The sequence below is a fragment of the Stegostoma tigrinum genome, chromosome 21, assembly GCF_030684315.1.
Source record: "Stegostoma tigrinum isolate sSteTig4 chromosome 21, sSteTig4.hap1, whole genome shotgun sequence".
NCBI lineage: Eukaryota > Metazoa > Chordata > Chondrichthyes > Orectolobiformes > Stegostomatidae > Stegostoma > Stegostoma tigrinum.
The window spans coordinates 1,777,230-1,797,301 of record NC_081374.1 but is presented as its reverse complement, the minus strand read 5'-3'; the positions used below and the strand labels follow the sequence as shown (position 1 = coordinate 1,797,301).

At 45.1% G+C, this 20,072-nt stretch overlaps 1 protein-coding gene across 4 annotated transcripts in view; it reads right to left on the bottom strand.

Moving 5' to 3' along the window:
• Positions 1-20,072, bottom strand: part of foxp4 (forkhead box P4) — a 441,139-nt gene that overhangs the window by 129,734 nt on the left and 291,333 nt on the right. For all 4 annotated transcript variants that reach the window (XM_059653290.1, XM_059653292.1, XM_059653291.1 and 1 more), the window contains 2 exons: positions 5,501-5,623; positions 539-658 (listed from right to left, as the gene is read on the bottom strand). In XM_059653290.1, the coding sequence (XP_059509273.1) occupies positions 539-658; positions 5,501-5,623 (243 nt within the window). The remainder of the gene's footprint in view (positions 1-538; positions 659-5,500; positions 5,624-20,072) is intronic.

The window sequence follows — 20,072 nt, the reverse complement described above, 5'->3', positions numbered from 1 at the left end:
TTCCGCTTGGGGACCCTGCGGCTCTCTGGGCTCAATATTGAGTTCAATAATTTTAGGGCTGAACTCTCCCACTCTCCCCACACACCAGGCCTTGTTATAGCCTGCCAATACACACTATCCATTGCTAGTCACTAACAGTCCCCATTAACAGCTATTTGCCAGATTGTTATCTGCTCCTTTATCTATCCAACTGCTCTCCTCTCTCTTGGTGCTCTATCTCTACCTATCGTTTATTCCTCACCCCCTCCCTCCACCCTATGCTCTGCATATAAACAGACATTTCCGTCGCTAACGACAGTTCTGCGGAACGGTCACCAGACCCAAAACGTTACTTCTGATTCTTCTTCACAGACGCTGCCAGACCTGCTCAGCTTTTTTTTGAAGTAATTTCTGTTTTTGTTCCTAATTTACGGCATCTGCAATTCTTTCGGTTTCTAACTCACCCATACTGAAAGGTGACTTTCAGGTGATGTAGCAGGTTGAGGAAGATGCAGTGTTCTCAGTGTGAGGAAATACAGCTACCCCCAGAGCTACGTACCTCTTTCGACTGTTTGATGGCTTGTTGCTGCTGCTGCTGCTGCTGCTGCTGCTGCTGTTGTTGTTGAGTTAGCAGCTGAAGGTGTAATTGTTCCTGTTGCTTCTTGTAATACTCTTGAAGCTGTTAAGAAATGAAAGATGGAAGAAAAAAGACAGACACAGGCAGATAATACAAATAATCTTGGTCAGAGTGAAAAAAAACCACAGATGAAGCAATCAGAAAATTAATATCAGAACAATAGTCAGCACACAGCAAACTTCACTGCTATTCTCTGTTCGACAACACCAATTAAATTCTCGGTGGAAAGTTAATTATCTGTCAGTGCAATCCTACAGGGTCTGTGGGATCATTGTGCGCTGGTGACATGTAGATGAGGAACCTGTAAAATGCTGCTTGGGATGACTGCTATGTTTAGAAAGATTCGAGAAATATATTAATTTAGATCAGGAGCTCATTTTAACTGAAAGGAACTGATTACAGCGAGCACAGGGCATCTCGTGTGTATCAACACCATTGGAATTAACTCTTCTTTCTTCAATCCCTCGCCCTTTTCCCTCCTTTGCAGAAAGCCTCCTCACTGAGCAGCAAAAGGCCATTCAGCCCTACCAACACTATCCTGTATTAAATTAAAGCTGATGTGTAATTTCATTTTACTTGACCTCTGCGTCTCCAACACCCCTCAGCCAACAAAAAAATCTCTCAATGTTTAGAACATAGAACATAGAACATAGAACAGTACAGCACAGAACAGGCCCTTCAGCCCACAATGTTGTGCCGACCATTGATCCTCATGTATGCACCCTCAAATTTCTGTGACCATATACATGTCCAGCAGTCTCTTAAATGACCCCAATGACCTTGCTTCCACAACTGCTGCTGGCAACGCATTCCATGCTCTCACAACTCTCTGCGTAAAGAACTTGCCTCTGACATCCCCTCGATACTTTCCACCAACCAGCTTAAAACTATGACCCCTCGTGCTAGCCATTTCTGCCCTGGGAAATAGTCTCTGGCTATCAACTCTATCTATGCCTCTCATTATCTTGTATACCTCAATTAGGTCCCCTCTCCTCCTCCTTTTCTCCAATGAAAAGAGACCGAGCTCAGTCAACCTCTCTTCATAAGATAAGCCCTCCAGTCCAGGCAGCATCCTGGTAAACTTCCTCTGAACCCTCTCCAAAGCATCCACATCTTTCCTATAATAGGGCGCCCAGAACTGGACGCAGTATTCCAAGTGCGGTCTAACCAAAGTTTTATAGAGCTGCAACAAGATCTCACGACTCTTAAACTCAATCCCCCTGTTAATGAAAGCAAAAACACCATATGCTTTCTTAACAACCCTGTCCACTTGGGTGGCCATTTTAAGGGATCTATGTATCTGCACACCAAGATCCCTCTGTTCCTCCACGCTGCCAAGAATCCTATCCTTAATCCTGTACTCAGCTTTCAAATTCGACCTTCCAAAATGCATCACCTCGCATTTATCCAGGTTGAACTCCATCTGCCACCTCTCGGCCCATCTCTGCATCCTGTCAATGTCCCGCTGCAGCCTACAACAGCCCTCTACACTGTCAACGACACCTCCGACCTTTGTGTCATCTGCAAACTTGCTGACCCATCCTTCAATTCCCTCGTCCAAGTCATTAATAAAAATTACAAACAGTAGAGGCCCAAGGACAGAGCCCTGTGGAACCCCACTCACCACTGACTTCCAGGCAGAATATTTTCCTTCTACTACCACTCGCTGTCTTCTGTTGGCCAGCCAATTCTGTATCCAAGCAGCTAAGTTCCCCTGTATCCCATTCCTCCTGACCTTCTGAATGAGCCTACCATGGGGAACCTTATCAAATGCCTTACTGAAGTCCATATACACCACATCCACAGCTCGACCCTCATCAACCTTTCTAGTCACATCCTCAAAAAACTCAATAAGGTTTGTAAGGCATGACCTACCCCTCACAAAGCCGTGTTGACTGTATTTGATCAAGCCATGCTCTTCCAGATGGTCATAAATCTTATCCCTCAGAATCCTTTCTAACACCTTGCAGACGACAGACGTGAGACTTACCGGTCTATAATTGCCGGGGATTTCCCTATTTCCTTTCTTGAAGAGAGGAATTACATTTGCCTCTCTCCAGTCCTCAGGTACGACTCCAGTGGAGAGCGAGGATGCAAAGATCTTCGCAAGTGGCGAAGCAGTTGCATTTCTCGCTTCCCAAAGCAGCCGAGGACAAATCTGATCCGGGCCTGGCGACTTGTCAATCTTAATGTTTGACAAAATTTTCAGCACATCAGCTTCGTCTATCTCTATCCATTCCAGCATGCACACCTGCTCTTCAAAGGTTTCATTCACTACAAAGTTGGTTTCTTTCGTAAAGACAGAAGCAAAAAACTCATTTAGGGCTTCCCCTACCTCCTCAGGCTCCACACACAAGTTCCCTATGCTATCCCTGATCGGCCCTACTCTTTCTTTGACCATTCTCTTATTCCTCACGTAAGTGTAAAATGCCTTTGTGTTTTCCCGGATTCCTTCTGCCAAGCCTTTCTCGTGCCCCCTCCTGGCTCTCCTCAGACCATTTTTGAGCTCCTTCCTTGCCTGCATGTAATCCTCTCTAGCTGAACTTGACCCTAGTTTCCTCCACCTTATGTAAGCTACCTTCTTCCTTTTCACTAGAAGCTCCACCGCTTTCGTCATCCAAGGTTCCTTAATCTTACCCCTTCTTGCCTGTCTCAGAGGGACATATTTACTCATCACTCCCAACAACTGTTCCTTAAACCGTCTCCACATGTCTATAGTTCCCTTACCATGGAACAACTGCTCCCAGTCCATGCTTCCTAACTCATGTCTAATCGCATCATAGTTTCCTCTTCCCCAATTAAATATCCTCCCATTCTGCCTAATCCTCTCCTTCTCCATAATTGGCCGAAGGGAGCCCTCAGAAGCGTACTGGGCAGCTGGGGGAAAACAGATTCTGATATCCACTTTTTGTGGGAAGCAGTCCACAGTGAAATATAAATTCAATCGTCACTGGTCTTAATTTAACCATTTCCACCTCAGTATCATTCCACTGAATCCTTCACACGTGTTTAGAAATTTTTTGTTGCACTTTTTCCTTCCTCACAGACACAGTTCTCATCTTCAGGAAGAGAACCCACTACAGGCCATAGGTTACTCAGTTAATGGTCACCCTGTCACCGGTCACTCCATCACCAGTCACTCAACCATCAATCCCTCAGCCACTGATCACTTAGTCACCATTCACAAAGCCACTGGTCACTCAGCCACTGGTCACTGAGCCACCAGTCACTTAGTCACTGGTCACTCAGCCATCGGTCACTTAGCCAATGGTCACTGAGCTATCAGTCACTCAGTCACTGGTCACTTTGTCACCAGTCACACAACCATTGGTCACTCAGCCATCATTCAGCAGAACCATACTGAGACCTGGTACGTCACTCTACCCCCACCACTATGAGACCCAGCATAAGCTAAACCAGCACTGGCTGAAGACCAATCTGTCCCATGAATCACAATAAGTAGGTAATATAGGCGACAAATGGAATTCTGGCCTTTATTTCAAAGAGAATGCAGTACAAATATGATTTTCTGAAGAAGGATCCAGGCCCAAAACATCAGCCTTCCTGCTCCTGTGATGCTACTTGGCCTGCTGTGTTCATCCAGCTCTACACCTTGTTATCATAGTATAAATACAAGAAGGTTTTTCTGAGACAATACAAGGAAGCAGCCAGACTGGACCTGGAATACTGTGAACAGTTTTTGGTCCCTTATCTAAGGGAAGATACTGGCACTGGAGGCTGTCCACAGAAGGTTCACTCACCTGGTATCAGGTATGGAGGGACTATCTTATTCGGCGAGATGACCTTCCTGAAACAAGACTCTCAGGGGACTTGGCAGGGTGGATGTGGAGAGATAGTTTCCCCTTTTGGGTGAGTCTAGGACCAGAGGGTATGATCTCAGAGTAAGGGGTCATATAGGTTTAAGATAGAGATGAGGAGGAATTTCCTCTCTGGTAGGATCTTGGATTTCTTTACTGAAGCTGGCTGTTGAGGCTGGGTCATTAGGTATATTCAAGGCTGAGACATATATTTTAATCAGTAAGGGAATTGAGGGTCAGAGATAACGGGAACTGCAGATGTTGGAGAATCCAAGATAACAAAGTGTGGAGCTGGATGAGAGAGCTCTGATGAAGGCTCTAGGCCAAAAACATCAGCTTTTGTGCTCCTGAGATGCTGCTTGGCATGCTGTGTTCATCCAGCTTCACACTTTGTTATCAGGGAATTGAGAGTTATGGGTTATGGAATGGATAATCAAATTAGTTGTGATAAAGTGATAGAGAAGACTCAATGGACTGAATGGCCTACTCCTGTTCCTCTGCCTGACGGCCTTATGGCATCCTCCCAGCTTGTATGGCAGAGCATCACCTCAGCTATCTGTTGTGGGAGAGGGTTATCACGAGACCCTGTTTTAAGCCCCTTCAGCATGAGTCTGTAGTTGGGATGGGGGGGTGGGGTGTAATGGAGAGGAGGGCTGAGTGATGTCTTGGGGGGTGAGGTACAGGGATTGGTTGGCAGGACAGTCCCTGTCGCTGATGGCTGTGGAGTTTTATGTAGTCAGTGGCAATCTTTGAGCAACCTGTTAAATCTCCAGAATCACATCCATTGAGATTTGGTCAAGAAAGGGGACTCCAGGGTTATAACGAGAGGCTTGCAAAAGGGCATTTAACTCCCTCTGAGGGAGTAGTGACAGTGATCCCAGCCCCAGTGATGGGAACTGCACTGTTGGAGTGCCCTGCTGTGACAGCTGTCAGTGCTGATGGTAGTACAGTGACTGATTGATACCAAAGGGGAAACAGGAGCTGCTGAATGAGCATGACATGAAGCTTGTGAGATTGGGGTTGTTGTGTGTATTTCTCCCCTGTGTAATGTGGCCTTGTTACTTACCTGCTGTAACATGACAGCCTGCTGCTGCTGCAGTAATGCCTGCAGCTGGGGAGGAGACAGAATCTGCTGCATCTGTTGTGGAGTAATCACTTGGGGGCTCATCATGGCCACGGACACGGGCACCTGTATCAGGACAAGAAGACATCCACAGTTAGCAGAACCTTCCAAAATCCTGAAACACTCAACAGAGTCAACCCAGCAGCAAAACCTGGCTGCAGTGTGATGTGGACGGGTAACCAGATTTGATAGAATTGGCTAATCAACCAGAGGCAACACGAGGGGAATTATTTCACAGTGAGTCATCATCGTCGGAAATGCTTTCTGAGGGAATCTGTGGTAACAGAGTCAAGGGAATTCGATGATTATACGATGGGAACATTACACAGGGCAGTCTGGGAAAAGGCTGGAGGGGTTAAACCGAGGACTATTTCAAAGCATTGTCATAGTCACCATGGGCTTCTGTGCTGTAACAACCTTCAATTCTGTAAATAGCACAGGATTCCGCAGAAGAGGGAGCCAGCAACGAACTGAGGCCGTGAAGAGTTAACTGCGGGATTCAGTTGCTGCTCATTCAGCTTGACACTCTGACCTCTATCACAGATGTAATGTAAAATAATTGGATTGATTATCAGAAGTAAACTGGAGCTTTATTTGTCGAGTTACAACAGAGTAAACATTAGGCAGACAGGACAATCCATCCACACCCTCCCCTCTCATTCCATTAGAGGCAGTGATAGCCCATGTTGTGTTAAGTATTCTGTAGCTGGATATACAAAATATCTTCAGTGAAGTTTACGTCAAAAGTTTTTTGCTAAGCATAGAGGTGTAACGATTGTGGCAATATTTAAGAATTGATAAGAAACTGGTTGAAGAGTAAGAAGAAGCAGGAACTCGGGAGAGGATGTTAAGTCATCATATGGGCTGGTGTGCGGCTTTGGGTAGTGAGTGGGATACCCCAGGGTTTGTTGTTACAATCACTGCTGTTTCTAATTTACATCAAAGACTTGGATCACAATCTCAGTCCAAACACTTCAGCAAAGCCTCGAACAGGCGGTAGAGAGGCATAGAAAGGAAATTTCACCCAGAGTTAGACAATATATAATTGTGCCAGACAATGGTACAGCCAGCTACAGAAAGCTGCATGATGGAGAGAATTGTAAGTGACTCACATTCTCTACGAATATTTTCAACTTGACTAACAGCAAAGTTGAAACTGACTTTAGCCGATAAGAAGAATCAACACAATAACATGACTATCCAACGCAAAAAAAAATGCATAAAGACACAGCACTATGGAAACAGGATACGCCAACAATCAGTTACAAGTCATCATCAAACAATGAGCTCTGCAGATCACATCTCCAGTTCTGGTCGATGAGAAGCTGTCGATGTGGCAGTCCCACATATCAAACTCATGAAAAATAGACTGGCAATATTTGGGAGTTACGGTTTGGAAAATGATTTACCAAATGACTGTAAGAAGTAGGAGCAGGAGCAGGCTATTCGGCCCCTCAAGTCAGTGTCATCATTCAATAGGATCATGGCTGATGCAACCTTGCTTTTGTCCACTTTCCCCATAACCCTTGATTCCCCGACTGATGGAGAATGTATTTACCTAAGCCTTAAATTTACTCTGCCCACAAGGATCTCTGTGGCAAGGAGTTCCAAAGACTCATAACCCTCTGAAAGAAAGAATTCTTCTCATCTTGGCCTTAAAATGGCATCCTTTTATTCTGAGACTATGCCGTTTGGTCCTAGACTATTCCAAGAGGGGAAACACCCTCTCAGCATTTGCCCTGTCAAGCTCCTTAAGAACCCTATATGTCTAGGTCAGTGGAAGAACAAATAATCTGGAAATAGCAACATTGAACTAAATAGTGGGTACAAAACAAAGAGAAACAGGTTCAAACTAGTAAAATGTAAATTTCAGAATTATATCAGAAACATTTTTGCTTATTTCAAGATCAAAACTCAGATTCAAACTCTGTGAATTTTGTGGAAGGAATATTTATGGAAAATTCTTTAATACAACATTTGAATGGTCAAATGAGAGAATTTGCAGTGTCAGTCTGGAAGGATGAAACAAGATGGGCTGATTGGCCTTTCTCATCTGGGAAACTCTTGTGAAGAGAGGTAACAAATAGAACTGGGACACTCAAATACAAATTGGGATTTCAGTTATGAAATAAGTTACACACAAACAACATTTTAGTGCACAGCTTGGCAGAGAGCCAACACTGAGAACTGTCTTCCTGAATCTGAATGAAATCTGAATAAAATAACCAATGGCTCCAGGTATGCTTCTGGGAGGTGAAATGGCTGAGTATATGTGAGAGGGGCTGAGAGGTCAATGTGTTTGTCTCTCACAAAAATTCTTTCAATGTCAATGCTAATGTTGTGGCATACTTCCTTTGTGAGGGAGTACCCAATGAACAGCCTCAGAGTCTGGGTTAAAAGCCCTTTATCCTTTTGAACAGATGGAGTTGACTCATGTCAAATATAACAGCCAGTGGCTCAGCACAAGTTATATTGAAATATAATTCCACTTTGCCTTCCTGACACAGATTCGGTACCTTCCACATCTGCCTGAAACTGGTTAATACAAATTATATATTAAAAAAATTTAAATTGCTAATCAAAATCCATCAGCTTCTAATTGGTTTTCAATTAAGTGTAGCAATCCTACTAATTAAATCTTCACAGCTGTGACCCACTAATAGCACCTGACATCATTTCCTGTGCCAAAAACAGCTTTGGTAGCTGCGTGTTTAAGGCCACTGTAATGGTGAATGGGTTCATTGGAGATGATCTGTCCATCATAGTCACCAAAGCAATTGTTCCTTAGGGGTGGGAGGATTATTTGTACACAGGACACATTCAGAAATGTCAAATTAAGTCCCTGAAGTGGATGTAAAATGTCCTGCAGCACCATTTGAGGAAAAGCAAAGACATTGTCCTCAGTGATCTTGCCTTGACCAGCACCGTCAACAAGAGGTTAACTGCCCTCGTACACTGCCCACTGCTTCTAGGATCTTGCTCTGTGTATTGTTTTTATAGGCGTGATCAAGGTTAAGAATAGTTTTGCAGTTTGTAAAATGATCGACTGGTTATGAAGCAGACTGGGAAATGCTGAGGTTAGAAGATGTGAGCGTTGTACAAATTGTCTTTGCCTTTGATCTTTGATCATGTTTTCATTTTGTGAGTGATCACATCACTTGAGAGAAAGTCAGAATATCCAGATTGAAGTTCAGCTTTTGTTTGCTCCATTTACAAACTGTGACACAATTCTAACAGATTTGGGCACATGATCCCATGATTCCAGGGTGAAAAGAGGTCCAGCTGATAAATGGGTAAAGGAATCTACCCAAGGATAGTGGAGTTTTACTGAGCTAGGATTTGAGGCTTAAGCTGTTATATAGGCAAAAGAAGGAAGTCTTGCATTTTGACAACACCTTATTATCTCTCTGAAGTAGCTCCAGGTGATTGGATGAATTATTCTGAAGTACATTGACTGCAATTTTAGTAAATGTGGCAGCATTCTGTGTACAACAGCAATCCTACACACAAACGGGATGTATGGGTAGATAGTGTTATATTACTTTGTTTGAAGAAATGTTGGGACCAAACTTTGTTGCTGACTCTTTGATAGTGCCGTGAGATATTTCACATTCATCTGATGCAGCATACAGGACATTCATTTCATGTTTTCTCTTCAGGCTTGCACCTTTAATTCAGCACTCCCTCAGAAACACTGTTCTTAATTAAAATAAACTGCTGCAGACTTGGATTTAGGGTCTTTCTTTTGGTGGTACAGGGAAACTTAATTTTAACTCATTTAATCCTAATGGCAGTTCCTTTCTCAATCAATGTTGCAGTCAAGCTTTCCCTGGAGTCTCATTTTAACCTAGGTTAGACACTTGCGATAACAAGGTATAGAGCTGGATGGACACAGCAGGCTAAGCAGCATCAGAGGGACAGGAAGGCAGAAATTTCTGAAGAAGGCTCTAGGCCTGAACCGTCAGCCTTCCTGCTCCTCTGATGCTGCTTGGCCTGCTGTGTCCATCCAGCTCTACACCTTGTTATCTCAGATTCTCCATCATCTGCAGTTCCTACTATCCTTAGATACTTGAATGTTGCTTCCAGTTTTATCATTTTGATTTTCTCAGTTCCAAGGAATGATCCCTGTCAATTGTACTCAGTTGGCAGTGGTACTGTCCTTACCTCTGAGCTAGGCCTGGATACAAGTCTCTCCCTGTTCGAGAGGTATGGTATAAAATGTTTGAAGGGTTAATGAACCATATCTGCACTTGGAAAAGGATTAAATTTGAACTAAACCCACTTCTTGCTTTTTTTCCTTTATTTGTTCATGGGGTGAGGGTGTTGTTGACCAGGCAGCATTTATTGCCCAGAGGCAGACTGGAGTCACATGTAGGCCAGACCAGGTAAGGATGGCAAGATAATAAAATGTGAGGCTGGATGAACACAGCAGGCCAAGCAGCATCTCAGGAGCACAAAAGCTGACGTTTCGGGCCTAGACCCTTCATCAGAGAGGGGGATGGGGAGAGGGAGCTGGAATAAGGATGGCAGTTTCCTTCCCTAAAGGGTATTAGTGAACCAGATGGGTTTTTCCTGAAAACTGACAATGGATTCATGGTCATCATTAGATTCCTAATTCCAGATATTTATTAAATTCAAATTCCACCATCTGCCATGGGGGGATTTGAACCCAGGTCCCCAGGACATTATCCGTGTCACTGGATTAACAGGTCCAGTGATGATAGTACCGCTGGGCTACTGCCTCCCTGCAAGCATTTTCCTCAATATTGAATTCAAACTTTGCAGGTGAAGCCAAATTGGGGAAGATGCAATATTGGGACTATGTTCAAGGCTGTTCATCATACCAAATATTCTCCACGTCTTGCCAATCGGGCAACTGGTTTTGAAAAGGTCATCTATTTAAACTTCTCATCTAGTATTCATCAGATAAGCTCCAGGATTCCTTACTGAAAACTGGGGGTAGGTGCATTTAACCTACCCACCAAGTCAGGATTGCTGAGTTTGGGAGATCTGTATTTATATCCAGAGAGATTTCATACTGCGCTGAAAACTATGGAGGTGGAGTGGATTACATTAAAATCATCAACTTCATCGTTCTTCTTTAGAAATTTTTTCAAAAACCCATCACCCTGAGTATCATTCATAAATTTCATTGTTTGTGTCAACATCCTGCGAAGTTTCCTTTTAGAAAATGTAGTTTGAAATAAATACAGAATATTTGAATCTATTCATGGGATGTGGAGGCAGCATTTATTGCCCATCCCTAGTTGCCCCCTTGAAAAGGTGGGGGCGAGCTGCCTTCTTGAACTGCTGCAGTCCATGTGCTGTGGGCTCACCCACAATACTCTTAGGGAGGGAATTCCAGGAGACTGACCCAGTGACACTAAGAGAATAGCAATGCATTTCCAGGTCAGGACAGCGAGTGACTTGGAGAGGAACTTGAAGGGGGTGATGTTCCCATGTATCTGCTGCACTTGTCCTCCTCGATGGGACAGCTCACATTTGGAAAGTGTGAGCTTCTGTGCCGATCACTCCAACTTTGATCACAATGATTCACGCTGAGTTCGGGGCATCGGTGATAATGACACAGTTGTCGCCGCACATGCTCCATGAACCATAGCATCCACTCTTGCTGCTCAGCAATCTGCCCTGGAAACCTGCCCCTAGCCTGTTTTCTGAGAAATATTCTGGTCAAGATGACACTAGTTTATGGTGGCTGCTGCTGCGTACAACATCCTGTTAATGCATCAGTATCTGATGTGAGTTCAAAGCTGACAGGTTTAGCCCTGTTCAGTTAACCTTACTTGCCTCCCATATCACAACAAACTGATTGTGGATTTCACGCTATTGATGGGCCCAACATCCTTTGATTACAGCCAGCTGTTATACATAAACAATACATTCCTCAGGCTGCTAGTGTTGCTTGGCTAGTGTTAAGGTGCTAGGCCCCACTGAGCAGTATGACTGCAAAAGCATGTCATGCTTCAAGTAATCAGAGTTAAGATGGAGTCTGAGACCTTTATACCATCAGGTCACATGCTACAATACAGTGATAATACTATGAGCATATATCTTACTGGCCATGCAACATAACACAGCAATATCTGGCCTCACATCTAATGACTCACTATCTGTCAGAGGTATGGGTGTAATAGGGCTGATCAGTTATATTGCTGCATTTGACCTGTGCAATGTTGTACTCGGGAAACACTTTTCACAGTTAGGAGGGACAGATTACATTCAAAGAAGGCATATAGCTCAGGGAACTTGGACGCAGCAAGGGAATTCGGTGCAGAGGGGAAGAGGTGTTTTTTTGCTGGCTATCTTTTGGCTCACAGTTTGTGAGTTTTTCTTTTAACAGAAAAGGTTGAAACCCAAGATCAGGGGCCCAGCACAACAGAGTGACACAAATAAACCGTAAGTTCATTGGTTAATGATAGCTACTAATTTGGCTATCTATTATCGGTTACGTTCAGGTTGAAGGTAAAAAAGGGAAATATTTACAGGTTACAAACTAATAGACAAATACAATTTTTTTTAAAAAATCAAGTTAAAGTAATTACACTTGTAAGCAATGTATTATAACAACATGATGTGGGAGCTGGTGGACCTCACTGTGGCTTGTCGTGACCACATCAATAGCAAGTGCTGGTTCCTTGAAGTACTCAAGCTCAGTGTTGATGAGCTTGAATCTGAGCTGTTAGGACTAAGTTTGCAGACGATACAAAGATATGTGAAGGGACAGGTAGTATTGAGGAAGTGGGAGTCTGCAGAAGGACTTGAACAGGTCAGTAAACAAGCAACAAGTGGCAGATGGAATGCAACATGGGAAAATGTGAGGTTATGCACTTTAGTAGGACTATCTTCTAAATGGGGAAAGGCTTTGGAAAGCTGAAGCACAAAGGGATTTGAGAGTCCTAGTTGAGGATTCTCTTAATGTTAACATGCAGGCTCAGTTGCCAGTTAGGAAGACAAATGTAATGTCAGCATTCATTTCAAGAGGGCTAGAATACAAACTTAGAGATGTACTACTGAGGCTGCATAAGGCTCTGGTTCGACCACATTTGGAATATTGTGAGCAGTTGTAGGCCCCATATCTAAGCAAGGGTGTGCTGGCATTGGAGGGGTCCAGAGAAAGTTCACAAGAATGATCCTAGGGGGTAAAGGACTTGTCATATGATGTGCAGTTGATGACTCTGAGTCTGTATAAAATGGAGTTTAGAAGGATGAGGTGATCTTATTGAATTCTAGAACATAGAACATTACAGCACAGTACAGGCCCTTCAGCCCTCGATGTTGTGCTGACCTGTCATACTGATCTGAAGCCCATCTAACCTACACTATTCCATGTATGTCCATATGTTTATCCATAATCCATGAATCTTACAAGACCTTTAGGTGACTTGTCAGGGTAGATGCAGAGAGATGTTTTTCCCCTGGTGGGAAGCCTAGGATCAGAGGACATCATCTCACTAAAAGGGGTTGCACATTTAAGGCAGGGATGAGATGTACGTGTTCTCTCTCAGAGGGTAGTGAGTCTGAGGTACGCTTTACCACAGATGGCTGGGTCACCAAGTATATTCAGTGCCAAGAGAGACATCTTTTTAATCAGTACCGACTCAAGGGCTCAGGGGGGGAAGGGAAGGAAAGTGGATTTGGGAATGATCAGATCAGTCACAATTTCAGTGGACAGCAGAGTCAGATTAATGGGCTGAATGGCATACTTCTGCTCCAATGTCTATGGTCTTCAAAACAAAACAAAAAGGAAGTAGTTGTAAGAACCCATCTGTAACAGAGAGGACAAGGCAGAGGGAAAAGAAGGGTGGCCACTGGAAATCTAAATGTAAAATACGGAGGTGACCTCATCCTTCTGCATGTTCCATGTTGGTCTCAATTATATTCTGATTCTGGCAACTGTTAGTATAACATGGAGCAAGTTGGGATAGATCTGACATTTTCTAATTACTAAACATTATTTGCATAATTTCATCTAATTAATTTTTAAAAATCAGTGGATTTTTTTAAAATTAAAATGAACATAAACAATAGCTTATTTATTCAAAACCAGGAAAACTGCTGTGCTCCTTGTCACTGCTCAGTGATCATCATTGGAAGGTGTTTGCAAGCATAAAATGGGCCAAGGCAGACTGGGGGAGTTCTGACTCCTGCCAGGGGGGAATAACATGTCTGCGTTTAGGATTCTTTTCTCCGTGATTCACCAGGATGTTGCCTGGGCTGGAGAGTTTCAGTTCTGAAGACAGATTGGACAGAGTTGGGATAACAAGGTGTAGAGCTGGATGAACACAGCAGGCCAAGCAGCATCAGAGGAGCAGAAAGGCTGGCTTTCCAGGTCTGGACCCTTCTTCAAAAAAGGCTTTGTTTTCCTTCGTGCAAAAGAGACAGAGGGGAGACCAGATTGAGATGTATAAAGTGGTGAGGGTCACAGATATGGTCAAGAGGAAAGAATTCCACTCCATGATGGAGGAATCAATGACCAGGGTGTTTAGAGTTGAGGTAAGGGGCAAGAGGTTTAGCAAGGTTGTGAGGAGAGATCTTTTCATCTAGAGGGTGATGAGAATCTGGAACTCACTGCCTGCAAGGGTGAGAGAGGCAGAAGCCCTCATTCACATTGAAGCAGTATTTATATGTGTATTTGTGATACAAAGGGATACAAGGCAATGGGCCAAGAGCTTGGAAATGGGACTGGAATAGTTAGGTGGTTATTTTGGCCTAGTGCATACTCGATGGGCTGAAGGGCTGGAGGGAACAGTCCCTGCAGAAGGTGGAACAATGGAGGGGAGGGGCATATGTGACTGGTGGTGGCAGAAATGGTGGCTGATGATCGTCTGGGCATGGATGTAGGTGGGATGGTAGGTGAGGACAAGGGGGAACTTATCACTGTTGTGGGAGGGAAGACAGGGCAACAGCCAAAGTGCAGGAGATGGGTGAGGCCCGGCTGGGGGCCTTGTCAACAACGGAGCTGGGGAGTCCTCGATTGGGGAAGGAGGTGGATGTTTTGGAGACCCCCTTGTCAAGTTGGCACCATCAGAACAGATGCATTGGAGACGGAGGAACTGGGAGAATGGAATGGAGTCTTTTCAGGAAGCAAGGTGCGAGGATGTATCATCAAGGTAACTGTGGGAGTCAATGCATTTGCAGTGGATATTGGTGGCCAATGTATCACCAGAAATGGAAGCAGAGATGTCAAGGAAGGGAAGGGAGGAGTCAGACTACAGAGTCCATTCCCTCTGGGACACCCTGGTCCACGTTTCCTTCACTCTCAACACCGCTGCTCACAATGCAGTCTCCTCTACATTGGGGAGATGAAGCATAGATCAGATGACGACTTTGCAAAACGCCTATGTTGTGTCTGCATAAAAGACCCTGAGCTTCCAGTTGCCTGCCACTTCAACAGATGGCTGTGTACCCCTGGCGAACATATCTGTCTCAGGCTTGCTGCAGTGCTCCAGTGAAGCTCAGCGCAGGCTAGAGGAACAGCACCTCATTTTCTGCTTGGGGACCCTACAGCCCTCTGGACTCAACATTGAGATCAATGACTTTAGGGCTTCAGCTCTCCTATATCCCTGTCCCAATCCCCACACATCAGACCTTGTTAACACATAGTTAGCTATTACATACAACCTATTGTTAGCCGCGAATAGCCCCTATTAATGGCTATTCACCCTTCCAGCCAGATCAATTTCCACTCTTTTATCTGTCCAACTGTTCTGGTCTCACTTTGCACTCGATGCCCTCCCATTGTTTACTCCTTACCCCCTCCCCAGCATATAAACTGGTTTATTTTCCTGGTTACCATCAGTTCTCGGGAAGGGCCATTCGACCCTTCTCTCCACAGAGTCTGCCAAACCTGCTGAGCCGTTCTGCCAAATTCCTGTTTTTGTTACAGAAAGGGCAATGGTGTTTAGTGGGGTAGGGGGAGCCAACCAATCAGGGTGAGGATTAGTTGAGAGGCAGCCAAAGAAGTGAGGCACTGTAGGTCACAGGAGCAGAAGTAGGCCATTCAGCCCTTTGACAGTACTCTTCCATGCTGAGATCATGGATGATCTGAGTATCATAGAACATAGAACATAGAACAGTGCAGCACAGAACAGGCCCTTCAGCCCACAATGTTGTGCCGACCATTGATCCTCATGTATGCACCCTCAAATTTCTGTGACCATATACATGTCCAGCAGTCTCTTAAATGACCCCAATGACCTTGCTTCCACAACTGCTGCTGGCAACGCATTCCATGCTCTCACAACTCTCTGCGTAAAGAACCTGCCTCTGACATCCCCTCTATACTTTCCACCAACCAGCTTAAAACTATGACCCCTCGTGCTAGCCATTTCTGCCCTGGGAAATAGTCTCTGGCTATCAACTCTATCTATGCCTCTCATTATCTTGTATACCTCAATTAGGTCCCCTCTCCTCCTCCTTTTCTCCAATGAAAAGAGACCGAGCTCAGTCAACCTCTCTTCATAAGATAAGCCCTCCAATCCAGGCAGCATCCTGGTAAACCTCCTCTGAACCCTCTCCAAAGCATCCACATCTTTCCTATAATAGGGCGCCCAGAACTGGACGCAGTATTCCAAGTGCGGTCTAACCAAAGTTTTATAGAGCTGCAACAAGATCTCACGACTCTTAAACTCAATCCCCCTGTTAATGAAAGCCAAAACACCATATGCTTTCTTAACAACCCTGTCCACTTGGGTGGCCATTTTAAGGGATCTATGTATCTGCACACCAAGATCCCTCTGTTCCTCCACGCTGCCAAGAATCCTATCCTTAATCCTGTACTCAGCTTTCAAATTCGACCTTCCAAAATGCATCACCTCGCATTTATCCAGGTTGAACTCCATCTGCCACCTCCACTCCATTCTCCTGCCTTATCCCTACAACTCTTGATCTCCCTTAATGATTAAAAATCCACCTACCTCAGCCTTTAATATACTGAATAACACAGCCTCAACAGCCCTGGGTGGTAAAAAATTTCACAGATTCCCTCCCCTCTGGGAGAAAAGGATTAGGGTTAGGGTGAGGGTGAGGGATAGGGTGAGGGAGAGGGTGAGGTTGAGGGTGAGGGTGAGGGTTAGAGTGAGGGTTAGAGTGAGGGATAGGGTGAATGATAGGGAGAGGGTGAGGGTGAGGCTGAGGGATAGGGTGAGGGATAGGGAGAGGGTTTGGATTAGGGAGAGGGTGAGGGTTAGGGTTAGAGTGAGGGATAGGGTGAAGGTGAGGGTGAGGGTTAGGGTGAGTGTGACGGTTAGGGTTAGGGTTAGGGTGAGGGTGAGGCTTAGGGTGAGGGATAGAGTGAGGGATAGGGTGAGGGATGGGTGAGGATGAGGGGTTAGGGTTATGTTATGGAGGGTTTCAGGGTAAGGCATGTTCTGTGACTGACAGATTTGGATGTGTCACTTTGACCTTCCTGAGGGGTTTAAAACCACCCTCATTTTCAGGGCACTGTAAATGCATGTCACATGCATGTGCCGCACTGCTGGAGGGTCAGTGCTGAGGGAGTGCCGCGCTGTCGGAGGGTCAGTGCTGAGGGAGTGCCGCACTGTTGGAGGGTCAGTGCTGAGGGAGTGCAGCACTGTCGGAGGCTCAGTGCTGAGGGAGCGCCGCAGTGTCGGAGGGTCAGTGCTGAGGGAGTGCAGCAGAGGTATCATCTTTTGGAGGTTGTGTAAACTGTGGCCCCTAATCTTTGATACCAGTTTTACGTCCGATAGCAGATTTGAAGAAAGTGCAGGGATGTTCGGCCCAGTGGCCTGACTAATGTGAATATTCACAATTAAGAAGAGATTGTAAGAGTTATCTCCTCATTGCTGTTGGTGGGATTTTGCCAAGTGCAAATTCCATGTTGTCTTTTCTCGACTGCAACAACAACTACATTTCAAAAGTACCAGCACTGCATTGGCTGGGCAGCACATTGAAACATCCTGAGGCTACAATGTTGTGAATGTAACATGTTTATATAACAAATGGCTCATATTTCAGTTCGAAAGAAAGATCATTGAGCTCAAAACTTTAACTTTGTTTTTCTTGCTCCATGCATGTTGCTAGACCTATTAGTTCCTTCAGCAGTTTCATTTTCTTTCAGATATGCGGCATCTGCAGTTCTTTCATTTTATTTTCGTGGCATTCCACAACTGTTTTCACATCCTTTGGTTAGACAGGAGCAAAATCAGTTGAGATTTCAAATCCTGGCCACGATTATCTCCATCTTGAAGTTTCCGTCATCAACATGAGGATCACATAGATCCCACATTCTCTTGATCTTCTCTTTTATTTAGACCAGGCAGGTTGGACAATAAGATGTCGACTGTCTCCCAGTTTGGCCTGTCCTGCATTCCTATAGTTGCACCACCTTCGGGACCCTGTCTTTAAGCTGTCTAGGCCTTAGCTCTGCAATGCCCTTCCTAAACCTCTCCACATTGCTGTCATTAACTCTTTTAAAAACATTTTTAAGGCTTTTAGTTGGCTGCTCTACTACCTCTGCAGACATCTCGGTGTTAAACTTGCTGAACACCCTTATATAAAACACCTCGGTTATAAGACATTTTTCCATCCCCTCCCCTGTCTGCTTTCCGGAGAGACCACTCTCTCCGTGACTCCCTTGTTCGCTCCACACTGCCCTCCAACCCCACCACACCCGGCACCTTCCCCTGCAACCGCAGGAAATGCTACACTTGTCCCCACACCTCCTCCCTCACCCCTATCCCAGGCCCCAAGATGACATTCCACATTAAGCAGAGGTTCACCTGCACATCCGCCAATGTGGTATACTGCATCCACTGTACCCGGTGTGGCTTCCTCTACATTGGGGAAACCAAGCGGAGGCTTGGGGACCGCTTTGCAGAACACCTCCGCTCGGTTCGCAATAAACAACTGCACCTCCCAGTCGCAAACCATTTCCACTCCCCCTCCCATTCTCTAGATGACATGTCCATCATGGGCCTCCTGCACTGCCACAATGATGCCACCCGAAGGTTGCAGGAACAGCAACTCATATTCCGCTTGGGAACCCTGCAGCCATATGGTATCAATGTGGACTTCACCAGTTTCAAAATCTCCCCTTCCCCTACTGTATCCCTAAACCAGCCTAGTTCGTCCCCTCCCCCCACTGCACCACACAACCAGCCCAGCTCTTCCCCCCCACCCACTGCATCCCAAAACCAGTCCAACCTGTCTCTGCCTCCCTAACCGGTTCTTCCTCTCACCCATCCCTTCCTCCCACACCAAGCCGCACCCCCAGCTACCTACTAACCTCATCCCACCTCCTTGACCTGTCCGTCTTCCCTGGACTGACCTATCCCCTCCCTACCTCCCCACCTATACTCTCTCCACCTATCTTCTTTACTCTCCATCTTCGGTCCGCCTCCCCCTCTCTCCCTATTTATTCCAGCTCCCTCTCCCCATCCCCCTCTCTGATGAAGGGTCTAGGCCCGAAACGTCAGCTTTTGTGCTCCTGAGATGCTGCTTGGCCTGCTGTGTTCATCCAGCCTCACATTTTATGATCTTGGTAATAAAACACCTGCTTTATGTTGAAGTTGCTGGTTGTTAGATCTACTGTACTACATTCACACCTCAATTTGAGAAAACCAGGATTCTAACTCATGCCGCACCTCCTTCCTCCCCTCCCAGCCGACTCAGCCAACCCTTGCTCACACTCCCCCCTTCTCCAACTATCAAATCTCTCTTAAGACTCAGTGAAGCCTGCATGACAATGGGACAACAGCAGTGATGCTTCACACAGCTCAATAGCCTGCTATATTTACTGTCTCTGAGTCCTCACAGCACCTCTAGTAAAGCAGTAGCTGTCTTTGAGATATGTGCCTTGTGAAGCCATTCTTGCAACAGCCAACCAGAATAAAGGATGAAAAGCTGGGAGGCCATAGACTGATACCTGATGTAAACAGTTTCGTATAAACTTACAGCACTGAAGGAGACCATTCAGCCCAGCCTAATAATCCTGGAACTTTGGTATTTAATCAATAACACTCTTTTGCTCCTTCTTGCGGAATTCTAAATTCCCAGAATTTATCCCATCAGGGATCCCCTTTCTAAAAGGGAGTTTCTCCACTGGACCTTCCTTTTGATTCCAGAATCTGTAGTTAACTATTAAAGTTTCAGTCAAAACAGTTTACAGCCTTCTCTGCAAGCAACCCTCCTGGGTCAAGGGCGAATATGAAATTCATAAATTCCACTTTCTTCTTTTCTTGGCCTCAGCTAGTGTTTTTTTTGTAAATATTTATCCCATACCCCTGCAGGTTACACATTGCCAAATCATCGGCAAATTCACTGCAAGCCACATCTAGCCTCGCATCCTGTTTGGGTCAGGCTTCACACAGTCCAGCTATGTAACCCTGTGCCAATGTACATTCCAACCATTCAAACATTCTCTTCTGTTCAATGCTTGTTTCATTAGATCAGGAAATAAAAGCATCTTTTTTATTAGAAAAGAAAACAGCCTTAAATCCACTACCAACAAAGTAAAGTTGCTGGATAAGATTGA